General features: G+C 42.8%; 1 protein-coding gene across 4 annotated transcripts in view; it reads right to left on the bottom strand.

Moving 5' to 3' along the window:
* The window catches only part of znf827 (zinc finger protein 827), a 116,131-nt gene that overhangs the window by 44,345 nt on the left and 50,280 nt on the right, over positions 1-21,506 (bottom strand). For all 4 annotated transcript variants that reach the window (XM_036574929.1, XM_036574932.1, XM_036574931.1 and 1 more), the window contains exon 5: positions 20,241-20,468. In XM_036574929.1, coding sequence (XP_036430822.1) covers positions 20,241-20,468 — 228 coding nt within the window. The remainder of the gene's footprint in view (positions 1-20,240; positions 20,469-21,506) is intronic.

Genomic DNA, 21,506 nt, shown 5'->3' with positions numbered 1-21,506 from the left:
TATGGGTCCGTTCATCAATTTTAAGACAATGTAAAGGGCAGCTTGTATTCTAAAATCATGTGAAAAAATGATGCAAGAGCTTCTTCAGACAAAAACAATACATAAAATATATATGAGACATATGATTATTATATAGAAGTTCTCACATATATAAAACATATGGTACATATTGTCACAAATGTGTGTCTGTGTGTCTATGTGTGTGTGTGTGTGAGTGTGTGTGTGTGTGTATGGGTGGGTGGGTAGTAAGTGTATGTGGGAGGAGCTTGTGGTTTTAGGGCAGTTGTAGCCTGAGAGTGACCCTGACCCCTCCTCTCTCGTGAGAGCGTTGCTGGGTGGGGCCTGTCCCTGTGTTGTTGTCTGGATCTGACCTAGATAGTGTGTGAATACAGTCTGTGTGTGTGTGTGTGTGCCCAGGTGTCGGGAGCTGGAGGAGGCAACGCCACACAGGGACACTGACAACCAGCAGCTCGCTAATCCTTTAATAAGGTGCCTGGAGCCAGCGCGAGGGCCGGGGTCACGGAGGGGACAGACACGCACACACACACACACACACACACAGGCGTGCACTCTCGCCTCGGGTTCACCAACGTCACTAACTGCTCTCCAATGCACTCACACTGGCAGGGCGAAGGAAGTGGTCTTTGAACATACACCCTCATCCTCACACACTTGCCATTATTGTACACTTTTCTGGGAGAGTTAAAAAAAAAAGTTCTTTCACACCCCACACACAACAACCAAATCCCTCCTTCCACCCACACACACAGACACACACACACTCTACAGCTCTATGGGCTACAGCTTCATTTGAAGTGAGGCTGACCAGCTGTTGCTATCTACAGCTTTGCGGGTGGATGAGCTCCCTCAGGCCTGCGCTTAACCTCCACAGCACACACACACACTGTGGCCATGTGCACTTACACACCCATCACCTAGCACACACACACACAAACACGCACACACAAACTACTTCAAATGTACTCCTTGTATGTCAGCACTGCCTTTATCTCAGCAGGACTTTACCACTTAAATTATAGATAGAAAAATACTAGTGATGTCAAAGTTAACATGTTTTTACCAGATTGATGCAATAAATTATTTACAACACTAATTTTTCAACACTGTTAATGCATTTTCATAGTTTGACCCTTTGAACCGTCTGTGGTTTCAGCCTGAAGCTTGCACACTGTTGCTACGCCTGTAACCCCTTCGTTCGACTTTTAAATGGACACTTATCCTTATCATGGCTCTCTGATAAAACCAGTTATTTCCAGCTTTTACCATGGTGAATCTGGTTATCACTGAAGGAAGATGAGCCTTAAATAAGCAAAACACACCACTAATACAGTAATATCAGTGATATTAGCAACGTTAGCACTGGAGGATGCCTTCAGGACACTTTGCTGAACAGTGCTTATAGGAGAGCTATGGTTAAATCAAGATGTAACGTAGCATTATGAGAGTGAGAGGCTACAATTGTTGAGAAATTGACTGTATATATGATACGTATAAGATATTAACACTCACTGGTTGGAACATGCAGCCGCTGCTGCTCTCACTGGACGTCAGCGATGAAAATGAGAAACTGTGTTCGCCCTGTGTAGCTGATCTTATCTGCTCATACAGCTACAACAAAATGCACTGCTTCTTAATTGTTTTTAAATGGAAGAAACTTTCTCAAATCTGAGCAAATAAGAGACCAAATGCTATTAATCATGATTAACCATTTTAATTGTTTGACAGACCTGATAATTACAAATCTTAAAATGAATTTGATTTAAAAGTTTTTAAATAGGGGAATATGTTTAACGCTTTTGTTTTCCGTTTTTGTTCATTTAAAATTACTCAAATTATTCAATTAAATTATTTTGAATTGTGCGCTTTTCTAGAGACATGATGGTCATGACAAAAAGACAGACATGCACACCCAGAACAAATGACTGCAATCACTGCAATCAGACTAAGCCTTATGATTATCATGCTAAATTAGAATGTAATTTTGTTGTTCAACTAAATAAACATCACAGCAAATGATATGTAATAAAAATAAGCATCGCTCTTTCAGCCAAATAGAATCAATGCAGCCAAGAAGTTGAAATAGTGGCTCCCGGGTAGCGCAACCGTCTAAGTGTTGACCCTATCATCATGAGATCACGAATCCGATCCCTGGTGATGCTACAGCCATCCGTGGTCAGGAGTCCAAGAGAGCACAATTGGCCTCGCTCTCTGGGTGTTTAGGACGGCTCCCCTTCTTCCCCCCCATCACTCAATGCGATGCTAGTCAGCGCAGGTGTCTGTTAGCTGATGTAAAAGATCTGGCGGTTGGCACTTTCCTCCGAGCTCTTTCAGCTGTCTGATGACGTTGCGAGAGCGGCAGTTCGAAAAGATGCGGTGGCGCTTCACAGGTCTCAGAGGAAGCCTGTGCTAGCCTTTGCCCTCCTAGCACTGGTGGTATCGTGTGATTGGGGGAGTCCTAACTAGCGGGTGGAACTGGAGATGAGTAAATTGGGGAGAAAATTGGGGGAAAAAAGTGGAAATAATTTTTTAATTGTTCTTTATTATTAGTGGCACTTAACGACATTTTTACAATATCCGATACGTACCACAATATTTTGATACACAGACACAATGCACACACACACACACATGCAGCGATATTCTCGGGAAAGCATTCTGCCTATCCCAATAACAAATCTGATCACTGTAACAACCCCCCTTGGATTTCATGCACCGTCTCAAAAATGTGGGCATACCATAACAAATGGTCAAAAACATCTCACTGCTTTCAGCTCTTTATGTTAATCAGGGCTGTAAAACCTGTGACCTCATAATGATTTGATTACAAATCTTTAGGACATGATTCAGTGTAGCATCACAAATTGCACCTCAGTTCGAAACTAATATTTCTGTACAATTTAGAATTAACTTAGAAACATACTAAACACATAAATGTATAGAACAGACAACCCAAAATGGGTGTCCTCCTAATAACTGATAAAAAAATGATGAAGCATTGCCACTTTTAGATCAGTGCATCACAATGCATCGAAGAATGTTTTCGCCCCTACTGTGTCTACTCTAACTAGCACTCAGATAATCACTGTGTAACATGCTAGCTGATGAAATTATGCACTCCCCTCTTTCATTAGCATCCTCTCCCGTCTCAGATGTCCGAGCAGCGCTGCAGTGAACGGTGCAAGGGAAAAGCCACTCGCGGCCACTGGGACACACGGCATTAACCATTCAGCACATGCAAAGTCCTCTTATCACATGTGCCCTTTGATGTACTGTACTGTAGCAGTGGAATATGAATTCAGAGAGCGCGGAGACGTGCAGAGAGGAAGAGCAACGCACAGAGAGGTAAAACAGACAGAGAGAGACAGACGGAGATATATAGAGGCCCAAAAGGAGAGACAGAGAAAGGACAGAGGGGAAAGAGACAGACATGGACAGGCAGGGAGAGAGAGAGAGAGAGAGAGAGAGAGAGAGAGAGAGAGAGAGAGAGAGAGAGAGAGAGAGTCATAGAGAAAGGTGAAAGAGCAGTACTATTACAAAAAACAGGGGGGACAGAGGGGGAGAGAGGGTGAGAGAAAGACATGGGAAATACAGCTATGGGAAAATGAGAGACGGAGAGAATGCGAGGGAAAGGGACTGAGAACGAGAAAGAGATAGAGAGAGAGGAAGGAACAGTGGAGAGTGAAAAGACGAGCGGGAAGCGTGTAAAAGAGACAAGCACCGGAGGGGCAGAGAGAGAGAGAGAGAGAGAAAGAAAAGGCAGAGGTGGAGAGAGACTAAGAAAGGAGGGGAGAGAGAGAGAGAGAGAGAGAGAGAGAGAGAGAGAGAGAGAGAGAGAGAAAGAAGGGGACAGATGGAGCGGGAGAGATACAGAGAGAGGGAGAGAGAGAGAGAAAAAAAGGCAGAGGTGGAGAGAGAGTTAGAAAGTGTGGTAGAGAAGGAGAGAGATGGAGTGAGTGAGATACAGAGAGTGAAAGAGAGAGAGAAGGAGAGAGAGTGAGAGTAAGGCAGTGAAAGAAAGAAAAAGAGAAAGAAAGGAAGAAAAAAGAAAGTAAGAAAGAGATGAGCAAGAGAGAAAGGAAGAAGGAAAGAGAGAAAGAGCAGGGGAGTGAAATAGAGGGGGAGAGAGAGAGAAGGCAGAGGTGGAGACAGAGGGAGAGAGATAGAGAGACAGAGAGAGAGAGAGAGCCTGAGCATACAGCAAGGAAGAAGGTGAGGGACAGAGAGAGAAAGAGAGAAAGAAAGAAAGAAAGAGGGGAGAGAGATGGAGAGAGATAGAGATAAAGAGAGATGCAAGGAGAGAGAGAGAACAAGACAGCAAAGGAGAGGGAAAGAGAGAGAAAGAGAGAGAGTGTGAGAGAGCAAGCAAGCAAGACAGCAAGGGAGGAGACAGAAAGAAAGATTTTATACACTGCTCAAAAAAATAAAGGGAACACTCAAATAACACATCCTAGATCTGAATGAATGAAATATTCTCATTGAATACTTTGTTCTGTACAAAGTTGAATGTGCTGACAACAAAATCACACAAAAATCATCAACGGAAATCAAATTTATTAACCAATGGAGGCCTGGATTTGGAGTCACACACAAAATTAAAGTGGAAAAACACACTACAGGCTGATCCAACTTTGATGTAATGTCCTTAAAACAAGTCAAAATGAGGCTCAGTATTGTGTGTGGCCTCCACGTGCCTGTATGACCTCCCTACAACGCCTGGGCATGCTCCTGATGAGGTGGCGGATGGTCTCCTGAGGGATCTCCTCCCAGACCTGGACTAAAGCATCCGCCAACTCCTGGACAGTCTGTGGTGCAATGTGACGGTGGATGGAGCGAGACATGATGTCCCAGATGTGCTCAATCGGATTCAGGCCTGGGGAACGGGCGGGCCAGTCCATAGCTTCAATGCCTTCATCTTGCAGGAACTGCTGACACACTCCAGCCACATGAGGTCTAGCATTGTCCTGCATTAGGAGGAACCCAGGGCCAACCGCACCAGCATATGGTCTCACAAGGGGTCTGAGGATCTCATCTCGGTACTTAATGGCAGTCAGGCTACCTCTGGTGAGCACATGGAGGGCTGTGCGGCCCTCCAAAGAAATGCCACCCCACACCATTACTGACCCACTGCCAAACCGGTCATGCTAAAGGATGTTGCAGGCAGCAGATCGCTCTCCACGGCGTCTCCAGACTCTGTCACGTCACGTGCTCAGTGTGAACCTGCTTTCATCTGTGAAGAGCACAGGGCACCAGTGGCGAATTTGCCAATCCTGGTGTTCTCTGGCAAATGCCAAGCGTCCTGCACGGTGTTGGGCTGTGAGCACAACCCCCATCTGTGGACGTCGGGCCCTCATACCATCCTCATGGAGTCGGTTTCTAACCGTTTGTGCAGACACATGCACATTTGTGGCCTGCTGGAGATCATTTTGCAGGGCTCTGGCAGTGCTCCTCCTGTTCCTCCTTGCACAAAGGCAGAGGTAGCGGTCCTGCTGCTGGGTTGTTGCCCTCCTACGGCCTCCTCCACGTCTCCTGGTGTACTGGCCTGTCTTCTGGTAGCACCTCCAGGCTCTGGACACTACGCTGACAGACACAGCAAACCTTCTTGCCACAGCTCGCATTGATGTGCCATCCTGGATGAGCTGCACTACCTGAGCCACTTGTGTGGGTTGAAGAGTCCGTCTCATGCTACCACGAGTGTGAAAGCACCACCAACATTCAAAAGTGACCAAAACATCAGCCAGAAAGCATAGGCACTGAGAAGTGGTCTGTGGTCCCCACCTGCAGAACCACTCCTTTATTGTGTCTTGCTAATCGCTAATGATTTCCACCTGTTGTCTATTCCATTTGCACAACAGCATGTGAAATTGATTGTCAATCAGTGTTGCTTCCTAAGTGGACAGTTTGATTTCACAGAAGTTTGATTTACTTGGAGTTATATTGTGTTGTTTAAGTGTTCCCTTTATTTTTTTGAGCAGTGTAGATAATTGCTGCAATAATTTAACAATGCAAATCATGTCAATAAAGCAAACAAACTTGAACTTGGAAAGACAGAGAGAGGGGGAGAGAGAGAGAAAGAGGGGAGAGAGAGAAAGAGAGATGGAGTCAGACTGAGCAAGATAAAAAGTGAGCAAGACAGCAAGGGAGAGTGAGAATCAAACAGCCTAAGCAAAGGAGAGATAGTGAGAGAGAGAGAGAAAGAGAGAGAGAGAGGGATGGAGGGAGGGAGAAGGAGAGGTTGTTTCTCTGTGGGTATGATGACCGCTCAGACGGAGAGGTGAAGAGTTCAGCTGCTTCAAAGAGCCGCGTTCGGCCCGTGGAGAGACGGGGGTTTGGGCTCTGCTCAATAATGCAGCATCGTGATGCAACACCTGCCCCGGCCCGGACACACATACGAACGCAGGAAGAATCGGTACCTCGTGTGCTTGACCACAGGCCACTGCTGTGTTTATCACAAATATGATCACAGTGTGGAAGTTAAGATGGAGTTTTATGAAACAGGTACTACTGTAAATGAGCAGGGGCAGGAAATACCGGACATAGACCTGCATGCTGAAAAATGTGTACTGAATGCTTACAAACTGCTTTGTGGATAGTGTGAACAAATAAAATATGGAATGACTAATAATGACCAAAATGGAATGAAGACCTTGGCATTGGTGACCATTTTGGCATAAAATCAACATTAATATGTTATTCGGCTTCTTTAGTACGCTGTAGCGTGTACGTTTTGACGAAATGCACATATTTGTCTGTCAATGTTTACTACAATACCCAGAATGCAGTGCACAAATCTGCCGTTGAGAATCCCAACTGTGATCAACCTATTGTGACTGCTGACCCAGGCGATCAATTGTATAGCCTGTACAACTGAACGCTCTGGAGCAGTTGCACATGAGCCTAAGGTCACCATGCCCAATGCTATGTGTCAGCTAGAGGGGTATGAAGCTCCCACCCTGTGGAGCAGTGGAACTGTTCTCTGGAGTGATAGAGCTCTATCCAACACCTTTATGATGATATGGAGTGACATTTGTGATCCAGAGCTAATCATACATCAGTAGTTGACCTCACTATTGCTCTTGCAATGTTCCAACATCCAGCGTAAAGCCTTTCCAGGAGGGCAGAGGCTTAAAGGCTGTTGCTGCAGGGAAGGGGGACACACCCTCTATTAATACCCTTGACGTTAGAAGAAATACTGGATAAACAGGTGTCTACAAATTTATGGACATACAGCTATCAGCTAGCATTTGTCATATGGCACTACTAGTGAAACGTTTTTCCCGCACTGTACCCAGGTGCAGAAAATACAAACAGGTAAAAGTTGTGGTTATTCAGCATAGTGGATAACACCACCCCCCCCCATGCACAGAAAACTGGATGCAGGAATGTCAATGAGTCCTTCTCAAGATGTAAATGTCAAATTGCTATTTTTTCAGCTTTTCCATAAAAATGGGATGTCAAACTTTGCAAAAAATGCCTGGGGGGTAATAAGAAATGTTGTTAATATGCTACAGCCAGCATTTCACACCAGAGGACTATACAGTTTTGAAAGGAACTTGCTGGGATATCCACCAAAAGAGACCACAAACAAAACTCAAGATTCCATTTTTTTCAGTGCAAAACAAAGGCTGCATTCACACAGCAGGTAAAAGTGGCCCAAATCTGATTTTCTCATCAAATCTGTTTTTTTTTGTTTGTCTGTTAACAGTATCTTTTAAATGTGACCTGTATGTGACATTAGTCTGGACAGATCACGCTCCTAAACTGACCCGCATGCGCAAAAGAACAGTGCTTCACGTTGCTTCATGTGGCTCATCCAGAGGTAAACAATCATGACCGCCAACGAACCCCAGTCACTCCCGGAGCTTTCAGTTTTATCTTCGCCAGCATCACAGGAGCCATCATGAAGCTTCACTGACTGACAGCTGGACTCATCACCCAGAATGTGTTCGAGCTCGCCGTAAAAAGGGCACGTTACTCGATATGCGGCACTTCTTCGGTTTGTGTCCTCAGATTCTTTAAACTTTGCTTTCAGACTTTTAACTGTTCTTTGACGCTGCAGCCTCGCTCTCCTACGGCCGCGTTCGACCATTTCTTTTGAAATCTCTTCGAACACGGAGGGTTTTGGATACGTCTCTTCTAATTTTTGTACAGAAACATCAGCCTAAATGTTTATGAGGTCTCAGCAGTGCCAAATTATGACAAATGTGGAGTTGGATTGACGTGAAAGTCGCATGAATTCTGATCTGGCTGTTCAGACTGAGTTACATTGCCGCATATCGAATATAGATCGTCTCAAATCGGAAATGAAAACGTCAGATTCAATGTGTTTTTTGCTGTTCACACTGACACACAGATAACACATCTGTGTCACATATGAAGAAAAAGATCGGATTTGGGCCACTTTTACCTGCTGTATGAACATAGCTAAGATGTTTCTAGCCCTCTCAGCCACAGAAAAGGAGCCAAACTCAGGAAAGGTATCTAGATAGGTAACTAAGTTGCTAACTTTACCTCCTCTTGCACTTCCCAGGATGCAGTTCTTCTGTATACTATGGCTTGAACATGTATGGTTGGACCAAATCCTCATTCTGTGCTGATAATCTTATCTGTTACTTGAGTACTCCATATTCTCTATTGTAATGCTGATTTCTGCTTCACTGTAAGAGACAAGTAGGCACATTTACAACAGACGTATCTGTGGTTACATTTTGGTCAGAATGTCCCTTTAAGGCACTGAAGATTTTTTACCATGTTCTAATTTTATTATAAAGTGTGATTTGTGAGGTGGTGGCAACCCGCAGCCTGCTGTAGCTGCTCTGTCTTGACCCCTGAAATCACAGTGTCGAACTGAGCCATGGCTTTAATTGGCTGGGTGTGATGATGAAGTCTAAAGCCCTAGGGCGACTGGGGGGGGGGTGGCACAGACTCATCCAGACATCGGTCAGGAGAACAAGGTGGGCTTTTAGATCTGTCTCAGTCATGGGGAGAAAGAGACAAACCTGCTGGTAATATGGAGCGTTTCTCACACAGGTGGGTACAGTAGCTCCTGAAACGCTGTGGGCCTGTGTGCCCCCTGGTGCAGCTCCACGTCAGGGCCCATCTGTTGAAACCCAGTCACCGTTAGTGCGGAGGGACTAACAAGGCAGTGGTAATTAGCCCCAGGATGCTACCAGCACCCATCAGACAGATGTGGGGGGAGAAGTGGACATGCTGTTAACTGGTTTGATCAGAACAGAAGTGGGGGTGGGGGTGGGGGTGACCTACTTAAAAAACAGGATGATGCAACTCTTCACAATGGGCAGACAGAGATGCTGCGTTCTTCTGCTGTTGAATGAAAAACCAAATGGCTCAGCTTAACCTCACCATTTGTTTTTTTGTTTTTTTTCAGAATGGCGGAGCAAACTCTCAGTGGACTTCAACCCCAAACAGAAGACCAAAATAATCTTTAAAAGGTGCAGCGTTGAGGAGCTTCATCCCCCTTAATAAAGCATTGAGCAAACTGTCACTGACTGGCATTCATCACTTTTATTGTTCTTATTGTGATTTCAAATGCAGCTTTTCAAAACTCTCTCCCTTGCCCTGCTTTTTACAAATTTATAAAAAAAAATATATATTTTTTAAATATTAAAAATAAATGTAATGACAAATAAACAACAAAATAAAGTGGATAAAAACTAAAATGATTTTTATTACTGTTTTTCAATTTATATTACATTGAGAAAAATGTGTAAAACGAATTCAAAATAAATCAAAAAGACAACATAAAAGCGTGACCACGATTGTGCAGGAGTAACATCTATTACACCCAGGCTACCAATTACACCTTTAATTGGTTATAGGCAGTAGCACTGCCGTCCATCACCCTGCGGATTCATCCATAACCCTGCAGACTGGGACCCCAAGAGAAGGGCACAGGGTTGCCAAGGCAACCTAGGTCATGAGGACAGAGTGGATATGAGGCTGTGAGTCAGATGCACACGACCCCCCCCCACCTGCCCTCGCTCGCTCTAACCCAAGGACGTCGGCTCGCTCTGATGCGACACTCTCGCTCCTCCGCTGCAGACTCTGCGTTTCCATGGTGATGGCGGACCGCTGTAGAGGCCCAACGTCACGCCTGCTGCAGTGGGACGTTTGATGGCCGGGCAGCTAACGGGATGGACTAACTGGAACCTGAACCCAGCCTGGGGGAGCTGAATGGCATGGAAGTGCGGTGTGAAGGGGAGAGATGCTGGTGTGTGGCCTGAAGCGGACGAGACCGCCGTCCAGATGCACACTTATACATGCACACACACACACAGGGGTATAAAATCTGTGACCTCACAATGATTTGATCATGATTCTTCAGGAAATGATTCAGTGCATCACCAAACCTCAAATTTTAATACACCTTGATTTGATCAGAATTATTTTTATTTATACAGTTTATGCATCTATACAGTATTGGATTATAGACAATAATAATAATAGAAAGTTCTTTATTACTTTTTCATTTAAAAACAATTTAAGAATTTTATTCAGGCCAAAAAATGGGAGCATACTTTATTGGATATTTTGATAACCAATTGTAATCAATTCTTACATTCTAACAAAACTGATTCCGTTCAGATTGTTACAATCATCAAAAATGTTTTATTTTTCCCCCAATATGCTACTTTCAGCAAATAAATTGCAAGTAATTATGCATTTAAATGTACAGAAATGTGTTCTCTGTAGAGGACGTGTTAACTTATTTTTATTTAGAAAATCAACAATACATGTCAGCTGACCAGCAGTGCCCAAATACGACTCTAGCTAGGTCTAACTAGGGCTGAACCTTGCAAATTTGCTCATGTTATGATATTCATCATGATACATGGGTCACAAAATGATACACCATGAGTAAAGATGGCACAATACCATTTCTCTGTTCCTACACTGATATTGAAACCTTGAAAGTATCAGCCATATTCTGACGCAATATTTCGACTTTAAAAACTATGCTTTAATTTCACTACACATGAGCATGCATCATGCTCAAACTAATCCTCTCCACTATGCCACAGGAAAAAATACACAGCTAACAACGTCACATCACATCATGTAATTACATGCTATTTCAGGACAGATTTGCTCCAGGACTGGATTGGAATCATTCTTTTTTACCCTCAATAACTGATCCAGCAGTTACCTGGTTTCGGTCCCATCTGTAATCATAAGTTGTCATGATAGCTCCATTTGATAATTATAGTAAATGCTCATATCACCGTCCTGGCGAATATTCAGCAATCAGTAAGATGGCAGGCTGGGTATACTACAGCAATAGCAAAGCAAAGCAAAATGCCTTATGAGAGTTACTGGTCTTTTGTAGCTACTGTCATTTATAGGAGATAAGAATTAATCTACACTGAATGAACTACAGCAATGAGTACGAATGTAGTGCTGTAAAAAATAGCTTTCTAATTTCTTCTGTTTTTGCATTTGTCCCAATTAATTGTTTTAGACTGTTAAACAACATTTTATATAAAACAAAGAGAAGCTGAGTAAACACAACATCCAGTTTTTATAAGATCATGCCATTTATTGTGGGAAAAAAGTTATCTAATACCAACTGGCTATAGGAGAAAAAGTAATTGCCCCTTAGGTACTCGATCAACCAATTAACTAGATTTACTTGATTAATGGAATCAATTCAACCTGGCACACCCAGGCTTTATTACTGCCAACCCTGCTGGATCTAAACATCACTTCTCCAGCAACCTGAAGTAGGCTAAAAGGTCTCGACAAGCAGCACAAGAGATGAGAAGTTATTGAAATAAATCAGTCTGAACAGGGTTACAGAGCCCTGGGACTCCAGTGAATCACAGCGAGAGCCATTATCTTCAAATGCAGACAACCTGGAACAGTGGTGAAACTCATCCAAGTCATTAAAGAACTCAGGAGAACATCTAAGGAACTGCAGACCTTGCTTGCCTTAGGTAAGGTCAGCATTCATGATTCCACCAAAAGAAAGAGAGAAAAATGGGGGCAAAAATGATCTCTACACTAAACTATTACTGGGGCGGTACGCCTCTCGTCCCCGAATTGTACCCTCAAAGGTACGTCTTCACATGGTGGGACATAATTGTACCATATTGCACTGAATTTATATTCTTTTTGAGGTTTTATTGACTCCACACACTGTATTGTTTTCTGCCTTTTTTGTTTTGTTCTGTTTTGACCCCCAAGCCTTGTGGAATAATGTTCTGTGGACTGATGAGTAGAATAAGGAACATTTTGGAAGACAGAGTTTCTGTTACATCTGGCCTAACGCCAACACAGCACTCCACAAAAAGAACATCATACCAGCAGTCAAACACGGTGGTGGTAGTGTGATGCTGTGTGGATGCTTTGCTGCTCCTAGGTGACTTGCTATGATAGATAGAACTATGAATTCAGCTCTCTACAAGAAAATCATGCAGGAGAATGTCCGGTCATAAGTCTGTGATCTGAAGCTCAAGCATAGCTGGGTTATGCAACAAGACAACGACCCAAAGCACAAGAGCAAGCCCACTTTTGAACGGCTCAAAAGAAATAAAAGTTTTGGAGTGGCCTATTCAAAGGCTTGACCTGAAGCCTTTTGAGATGTTGTGGCAGGACATTAAACAGGCAGTTCATGGTCAAAAGCCCACCAGTGTGGCTGAATGAAAGCAATTCTGGAAAGAAAAGTGGGCCAATATTCCCAATGATCTCATTATAGGAAGCAAAAGGTGACAGTTGTTGTCACTAAAGTTACACATTATTAAGTTTAGGGGGACAAATATTTTTTCACAAGGGTGAAAAAGTGTTGCAAAACCTTTTTTACCATCAATAAATGAAAAGATCATTTAAAAACTGTTTTGTGTTCCCTCATGTTCTCCTTGTCTTCTATTATGAGGAGCTAAAACCATGTACTGTGACATGAAAAATAGAGGAAATCAGGAGCAAGGCAAACATTTCATGGCACTGTACATACATAAATAATAATTAAGGAATCAAGGTACTGAAGCACTATTGTAAAAAAAGGATCATAATTCAACCATTACTCTTAGTATCAGCACAGCTCTACCATGTTTACAGTCATAATTACATGCATTCACATATGCAAATGTGCACACATGCGCTATTTCAGCCAAGCATACTTGTTACATGTTGTTTGTTCCCTCACTGAAAAACTCCCAAACACACACAGTCAGCACTCGCAGTCATGTTAGCAATAGCCTTGACTTCCAGGCGAGAGCTTCGCTTGCGTTTACTGCGCCACAGAACTGGCATGATCTTCTGGAGTGCAGCTTTGTTCACATACACCACTAACTGTTTCCATCGAGTGCCAAAACACAAACAGCGCACCTCAGACATGACTAAACAGATCTCTAATTTCCCCAGCTTGCAGCCAAATTTTTCTCTCCTTGCATGAGTCAAGTGTTTCTAACAGCTCTGCTCACTACATGCAGAATGTAGTGAATATGGAGTAGAGCTGACCTGGAGGCGAGTTTTACTGCTGCCTGTCAAAACATCCACTCCACTCAGAACCACACCATGTGCACTGTACTGAAAGTAATAAACCCTACTAACAAAATACAAAATTGTTCTGCAGCCAGTGCAAGACACACGTCTCACATTAGAACGCCAAACTCAGAAAATCCCCTTCTGGTGACGTATCAGAAGTTTGAGCCAGGTGACGATAGATGCGAGCTGCAGGAAAGCATCATTGCAGTAACGACTGGGCATAACTGAAACAAAACTCCCAGGCAAAGGTTGAAAATGAAAACTTTTACTCATTTACTTAATTAGCATTGAGGTTGGTAGTACTAATTCAATCACTTTTGTTCATGTCAGGCTGAAAAATTACCCCTTACCCCAGACGTAATCAGCAGAGTCATGTTTGGAGTCCGAATTTTGCTTCTTTAGTTCAGAGCTGGAGTGATGAGAACACTGAAACAATGAACACTAGAACTCAGTAGTCACCCAAATAGCCCAAACTGTTTCTGTAAAAACATGTCACCAAAACTCCTCTAAACTCACTCAAACTTTAGACAACAGTAGCCAGTTGCACCAGCTGAACGTTAGGTCGATCATAGCCTAGTTTGACCGTAAACTGCCACTATGTTCAAGTTTACGAGCTACTAGAATCTAACCGGTTGCACCAAGTAACATAAGTTATACCTTAAACTTAAACAAACCCTACAATAATAAGTTCTGCTGTAAAAAATCAGCTAGTTAACATAGCTAACATTACCTTTTTGTCTTTCAGCAGATTCAAGTAGCGATTACATTAGCCGTAGATTTCTAATGTTACTGACCGTTCATTGATAAAGTGCTGTTAAAATATTGTGCCTGAGATTTAGTTCGAACATCAGAAAAATTCCAGCAGCAGAACAGAATAAACACACATACAAAAGAGAAACACGTGGAGGACATGACTTTATTGTAAAACACAATCTCTTTCTGATACCACAGACATACCTCAAGCGAAGTAAATGTAGCACGGAAAGAGAGAAATACGAGCGATTTCACTGTGTGTGGAGATCACACGTGTAATGTTTCCTGTTTATGTCGGGTGGCGTTACTGATTGGCTGCAGAGAGTGAACACATTCTGTGCAATAGTGAGTGTGTTTACATGCACTTAATAGCCCGATTACTGCAGAAAATCTGATTTTGTCAGTAATCCAATCAACGCATTTATATACACTTGAGTAATCAGATAATGGGGAAACTCAGAGTCTACATGAGTCAGACAGTAATCCGATTTCTGCTCTGCAACCGGCCAATAAACTCACAGAAGAAGACGTGACGTAAACGTAATGTAAAACCTCATGCTGCAGCTTTTTTAAACAACATCGCGCCACTTTATCTGAAAATATATACATACATCATCTAGAAGAGAAGAAATATTTAAATCCCTCAGTTCGTTAAGCATGTAGTTGGTTTGATATGATCGATATGATCGGATTATTGAGCGCATGTAAATGCACTCAGTGTTTTGATGTACAGTCACTTGACGCAGTACTAGTTAAGATGTCTAAGTGTCTGTGTTGCAAAGTTTTAAACTAACCACTCTCAACGTAAGGTTTAGGATGGACTTTACACCCCAACTTACGATCGAACTTACGTTCGGCTGGTGCAACTAGCTGCAAGATGTGCACTCATAAACCACCTCAGAAGTAGTCGTGCTATCTAGACTGTATCTAGACTGACTGTCATAAATATGGAGAAATGAGAAATTCCTGCTTTTCCTGCTATCAGCCCTGGTGTTGACGGAAATGGCTCCCTGCGTCGGTGAAGTCATTGTGCTTTAGACCTCATCCACAAATTTGCACAACCTTAAAGAAGACCTGCATGTAGTTTCAGCAGGTTGAGAGACGTTTTTTGCAATGTATTTTTACAGAAACATTTTGGGCTATTTGGGTGACTATTGAGTTTATCAGCTTGTTAGCAACATTAGCCTTGTAGCTCCAGTTATAAACTTAGGAAGCAAAAATTAGACTCCAAACTATTCCTTTAACCCTCGAGTCTGAGTCATTGACTTGTGTCCCCATCTCTTAGTTACAGTGAGCAAAATTAGGTGTCCTCTTGACCTGCTGTGCATATACTGTCTCTGGTGACTTTCAGCTGTAAGTGAACCAGCAGCTAATGTGCTGCTGGTCACTGTCCACCTGAGGGCAGCCAGCAGACTGACCTGAGGTCAGCAGAGACTATGCAGCTGTGGGGAAACACGCACTGTGTTTACAAACATGAAAAGAGGCAGTCCAGTCTCTCTGTCCCTCTCTGTGTTTCCTCTCGCTCACTGTTTCACACTCATGTTCTGTCTCTCTCTCTCTCTCTCTCTCTCCCCCTCACTCTCAATTTCTCTCCATACTCCCCCTCTTACTTTTTTCTCAGTCTGGCTCACACACACTTGTACGTGCACACACACTGGAGTTGTGACCTGAGGCCAGGCTGCACATGTGTAAAGAGGCGCTGTGTAGCCGCGGCTGAGTCACAGCACAGCGAGAGCAAGAGAACACCAGCAGCTGCTGTGAGGTGCCTGTCAAACACACACACACACACACACACACACACACACACACACACACACACACACACACACACACACACAACACACACACACACACAGCACACACACACACACACACACACACACACACAGCACTGAATCATTCTCCATCATCCTCTGTAATAGACTCCATCTCCCTCTCTCTCTGCTTATCTCCCTCTTTCTCTACTTCTATCTCTCTCCATCTCTCTCTATTATACTCTTTACTACCTCTCCCTCTTTCTCTCTCACTATCTCTCACTCCTCCTCCTTCTCTGTCTCTCTCTCACTATCTCTTGCTTTCTTCTCTCATTCTCTTTCTCTCACTATACCTCCCTTTCTCCTCCAGTCTCTTATGCTCTCTCCTTTGCTCTATCAATCTCATTCTCTCTCCTTCTCTATGTCTCCCTCTCACTCTCTCCTCTCTGTCCGTTTCACTCTCTCCTTCTCTTCCTCTCTCCATCTTTTCCTCTCTCTCATTCTGTCTCTCTCTCTTCCTACTTCTCAGCCTCTCATTCTCTCTGTCCCTCACACTCTCTCCTTCTCTCCCCATCACTTCCTCTCTCTCCTTCTGTCTGCTTCTCTCTCTTCTTTCCTTTCTGTCTTTCTCTCTTCTTTTCCCCTCTCTCCTTCTGTGTCTCTCCCTCTCCTTTTGTCTTGTCTCCTTCTTTCTGCCTGTCTCTCTCTCCCTCTTCGCCACTCCTCCTCGCTTCCTCTGTCTCTCCCTCTCTCAATGCTGCCCCCTCTCTCTTTCCCTCTCTCTCTCTCTCCTTTTCTCTCTCTCTCATCCACTCTCCTTACATACACCTCCCTCTCTTCTTCTCTCTCTCTCTCTCTCCTCTATATCCTTCGCTATCTCTATGCTATCTCTCTCTCACTCTTTCTCTACCTCTGCCTTCTCTCTCTTTCTCACCCCTCTCTCCCCTGCTCTTTCTCTTGTTCTTCCTTTCCCTCTCGCTCATCTTTCTTTCTTTCTTTCACTCTCTCCCTTTCTCTCTGTATCTCTCTCCCTCTCTATCTCTCTTACTTAGTCTCTCTCCTTCTCTATCTCTCTCTCTCTCTCTTCCCCTCACTTCTTCCCTCTCTTTTGCTTCTTCTACATAATAAAGTACTCGAGAAAACTCATTTTCATGTTTTTTAGACAAAAAGATCAGAAGCTGTTTACTTGTGACATTTTTATTGATTGTGACTCATGATCGGATGTGTGTGTGTGTAGGCATGTAATTACTGACTCATTGGACGGAGTAATTTCTAAATGAATTAAAGCAAAATTCATAATAATGATTTTCTCCAGGAAATCTTCAGAGACTGCTCCCTCCAGTGCAGTAGAGCAGGGCTATTACTATAGATTATACAAATAACTGAATGATTTCAGATTATTTGGACAAAAAGGCCTAAAAATGAAATAGAAACAAACAAAGAGTGATATCAAATCATCTTTAGCCTTTAGATATTCTAAGATACTTCATGTTCAAAAGATTATAGTAATTATAGTAGTCATAGTAACTTACACACTACAGATTAAATTTTTGGTTCATGGTTATTAAATGGCACATTATACACTGTAATTACCTATTTATAGTGATTTCTTGATAGTTATCTGCCTACAGTTTGATCACCACATTTCAAATATGAGGCATTCTGGATATTAATTTTATTTTACCTTAATTAGCCCTTCTGGATCATTACAGAATCACTTATGGCTCTGTTCATTATTCTGGGCATCTCTAGTTTTATTAACTATGGTTACAAATTAGCTTGAATAAACCCAGTGCTTCCAAAATTTTGAATATTAGTGTAAAATTACACAAGTCTGTACTGTTTCTTCAGTACAACAATTAAATATTTGAATTATAATCAAGTAAACTGCCAACTAATCAGTACCAATTCATCAAGACAGTAAATTTTATTCAACAACAGTTTTGTCATGGACGTACAGCACTGTTATAGCGCCTTTACGCTGTATCAGTGATGTACGTCCATAACAAAACTGTCCTCATATCAACTGTATTACGTGCCTATGATGGCAGTCTGTTGAAAATGCCAATATTACTGCAAACTGCTGGCCTACACTTTAATTTCTGAAAAAAATACGCAAAAGATATACTGCCCCGATCCATATGCAACGCCACACTCAACCTAGACCCCTTCTGACAATGATTTTTCAGAAAAAAAATCAATGATATCACCACTCATAACAGCAACGCTGCGAGATATTCAAATATATAAGGGGCTCAACAGAGACACAACACTGGACAGATGGAGACCAAGACACAGCACCTTTTAGTCTCAGACTACGTGGTCACCCTTGTCTTCTAAAGTTCAGATAAAGATTGGGCCAGTGGCCCCAAAAGAGCAATCGATGGGTTTGTTTTGGCTGAAGACTGCTGGGGATGAAAAGGATATTGACTGCGCAACATGAAAAGGAATTGACCCTCTAGTTTCTGCCCAAAACGCAGGAGGAGCGAGCAGTGGAGAGGTGTAAGGGATAGAGAGAGAGAGAGAGAGAGAGAGAGAGAGAGAAAGGGAAAGGGAGAGAGGGATAGAGGGAGGAAGAGAGAGAGAGAGAGAGAGAGAGAGAGAGAGAGAGAGAGAGAAAAGAGGAGAGAGAAGGAGTGAGAGAGGCAGATATAAATATTCTATTTTGATTGAGCTATTAGTTGGATTATTAACGGATTATTAGGCTGTATGTAATTGTGGCTACTGACAAGTAAGGGAAAGAGAGAGAGAGAGAGAGAGAGACAAAGAGAGAGAGAGGGAGATATAAATGACAGAGGAGAGAGAGTGAGTTTGTGACATACTTGACAATGAACATTATATCAATAATATTGTCCCTGTCCAAAAAAATTCCATTTTTTCGATTTTTGTTTTCTTCATTGTTTGAGCACAGCAACTGTCCTTCGCTGGATGATGACTTGACCAATAAAACTGTTTAAGAAAACATTGGAACATTGCTTGGAAAAAATATCTTTACATTAACTTACATAAAATGTAAAGAAAGTTTTTCCCCTCTCCTGTAAATTTTGGAGAGACGATGTATAAAATAGCCGTGTCTCTGATGCTGAGTAGCTTGTTTTTAAGTTTTTTAAATCCTACTTTGTGCACTTTATTCAAGGTATACAGGGTCTGACAGTTAACAAGAGTGTATCATTTGCTGGCTGCTTCAGATGCTCACTGAGTGCATGTCTGTCTGCTTAATGTTCCCTTTGGTGTAATTTTAAGACAGAAACAAAACTGACTATTCTAAACATTCTATATCAGGTTTGTAAGACATTCATTAAACATAGAGTACTAGAGCACTAGAGACACAGGAAGCACAAGGCCATTATCTTTATGCTAAGTTAAATATTCTGTGATATATTTTGAAATTTCATCAGTAGCGTCCAGCACAATTCCTGCTCTTATTTTTATTATTCTAATTCATTTCATCATTCTAATTATCATAAAGTGAGGTCCCAAGTGCCCACAGAAAGTAAGCTCACAGGGAAAGTATGACCTTAAAGTCTTCACATGACAGTGATTTCATACACAGAGATCTCTCTCACACACACACACACACTCAAATTTTCATTCTTGTGGTATCTCTGCGTTCTTCCGTATGAGAGTGTGTAAATTCTGCTCCACCAAACCCAACCCTAACCTTAATCTCTGCAACCAAAACATCATTTTTGGCCTGTTTTATTTTTGCTGCAGTTTTGGCATTTAAAAATAAATAAATACATACATAAATATAACCAAAAACACATTTTCCTCCCCGAGAGCAGCTAAAATGTCCCCACAATGATAAAATGTTCATGTTCTCGACCAGCTTGAGGACATTTGGCCTCCACAAGGAGCTAAACACACAAACATAGCTAAGTCTGTATTCCTGTCTTTGTGGGGTGTTTCCATGGTCTTCTGTATGCATGAGTATAAATGCTGCTGTGCTCCACCTTCAGCTGAACCAAACCTAACCTTAGCCTCAACCACCAAAAAATAATTTTTGGACTCATTTTTTCTAACAAACAATTTAAAGAATCCTGAGGGGAACCACTTTGGTCCCCACATAGAACTTAACACAAACACACACTATAGGTCGGTCAGCCCAAAGTCCCTACAACGAAAAAGGTTCATATTTGATCGTCCTGGAGACATCTGGTCCCCACAAAGTGCCAAAAACAAGCACAAGTATTGCACACCTGCATGTCTTACCTGAGAGTTTCATTAGCAGTTCGGAGGCCACTTTCACGTTGATGTCTTGGCTCAGCAGGCTGCTCTTGGTCAGCATGGGGCTGCCCTCTTGGTGCGGCCTGCTGGGCCCCGTGGGGGCGTCCTGGGCAAGGCTGAACGAGGGGCCGCGGGGTGGGCTCAGGGGCTCCTCTGCCTGGGGCTCTTCCTTCACACAGAACGCACCCTTCAGCGCCTCCTTCTGGTTGGCCGCTGCAGGGCGAGAGAGAGAGATGGAGAGGCAATTTAAACCATCTTTCCTCTTTTTCTCACAGGAACACACACACACACACAAAATGAGGAGGCTCTAAATAGGATTTTCTGCATGTGGTGGTTTATCGCTAAAGCCATAGCAATAACCGTCACTGTTCACGCGTTTGAAGCGCAGGGGGTGGTGGGGGGGTTATTTATTTATTTTCCGTTCGACGCCTCTGGTGCTGAATTTGTTTAGAGGGCTCGTTTTGCATCTGGGCCACACATAAAGAGCTAGGTGGGGAGTCTTTCTGGAGGAAGGCGAGCCAGGCAGTACTGCAGGGTTATTTAACGAAGCGTCAGGACTGAGGAGTTGCTGCGGAATCCTGAGATGTGAGAATAACACATACAGAGAAAGAAGGACATCTTTGAGGATGTGCCTTTAGAGGGCAACAGGGGCATCTTCAAAAGACCTCCATCCCCCACCACCCCTCTTTTGTTTTGACTTGCACCACAGCAAGCAATATACTAGTGATGCACATCTACACTATTTTTGCTACGCAAATATCAATATTCTATATTTCTTGTATTTTACTTTTTCCCTGAAAGCCACGTATAACATTTGCATGGATTTATGTACTAAAAACTGCCGTAACTGACCATTTTCCAACACCTCATCTTCACAGTATTAAACAAGCTGCTTTTTTACTGTGTCTTTAAAACTGATATACACTATATGGCCAAAAGTATGCGGACACCTGACCATCACACCTAAATGAGCTTATTGGACATTCCATTCAAAAACATGAGCATTAATATGGAGTTGCCCCCTTCCCCTGAACTCAGGCGCTACATTAAACAAGTGGTCACTCGCGGCAGAAGGGGAGTACGGGACAGTGAGGAGCGGATTTTCAAACAGAACACACTTGCCCTTGGCAGATTAAGCGGCTTGCTACACAAAACTTTTTTTTTGAGAAGTTTGATCAAAACGTATACGGTAATTATGAGTTGTGAATTGCTTTGTATATAAACTTGGTTTAGACTCGTGGCGTCATTGCT

This window comes from Colossoma macropomum, unplaced genomic scaffold (assembly GCF_904425465.1).
Source record: "Colossoma macropomum unplaced genomic scaffold, Colossoma_macropomum, whole genome shotgun sequence".
Taxonomy (NCBI): Eukaryota; Metazoa; Chordata; class Actinopteri; order Characiformes; family Serrasalmidae; genus Colossoma; species Colossoma macropomum.
Note: the sequence above shows the minus strand (reverse complement) of the source record. Positions and strands in the feature narration are given on the sequence as shown.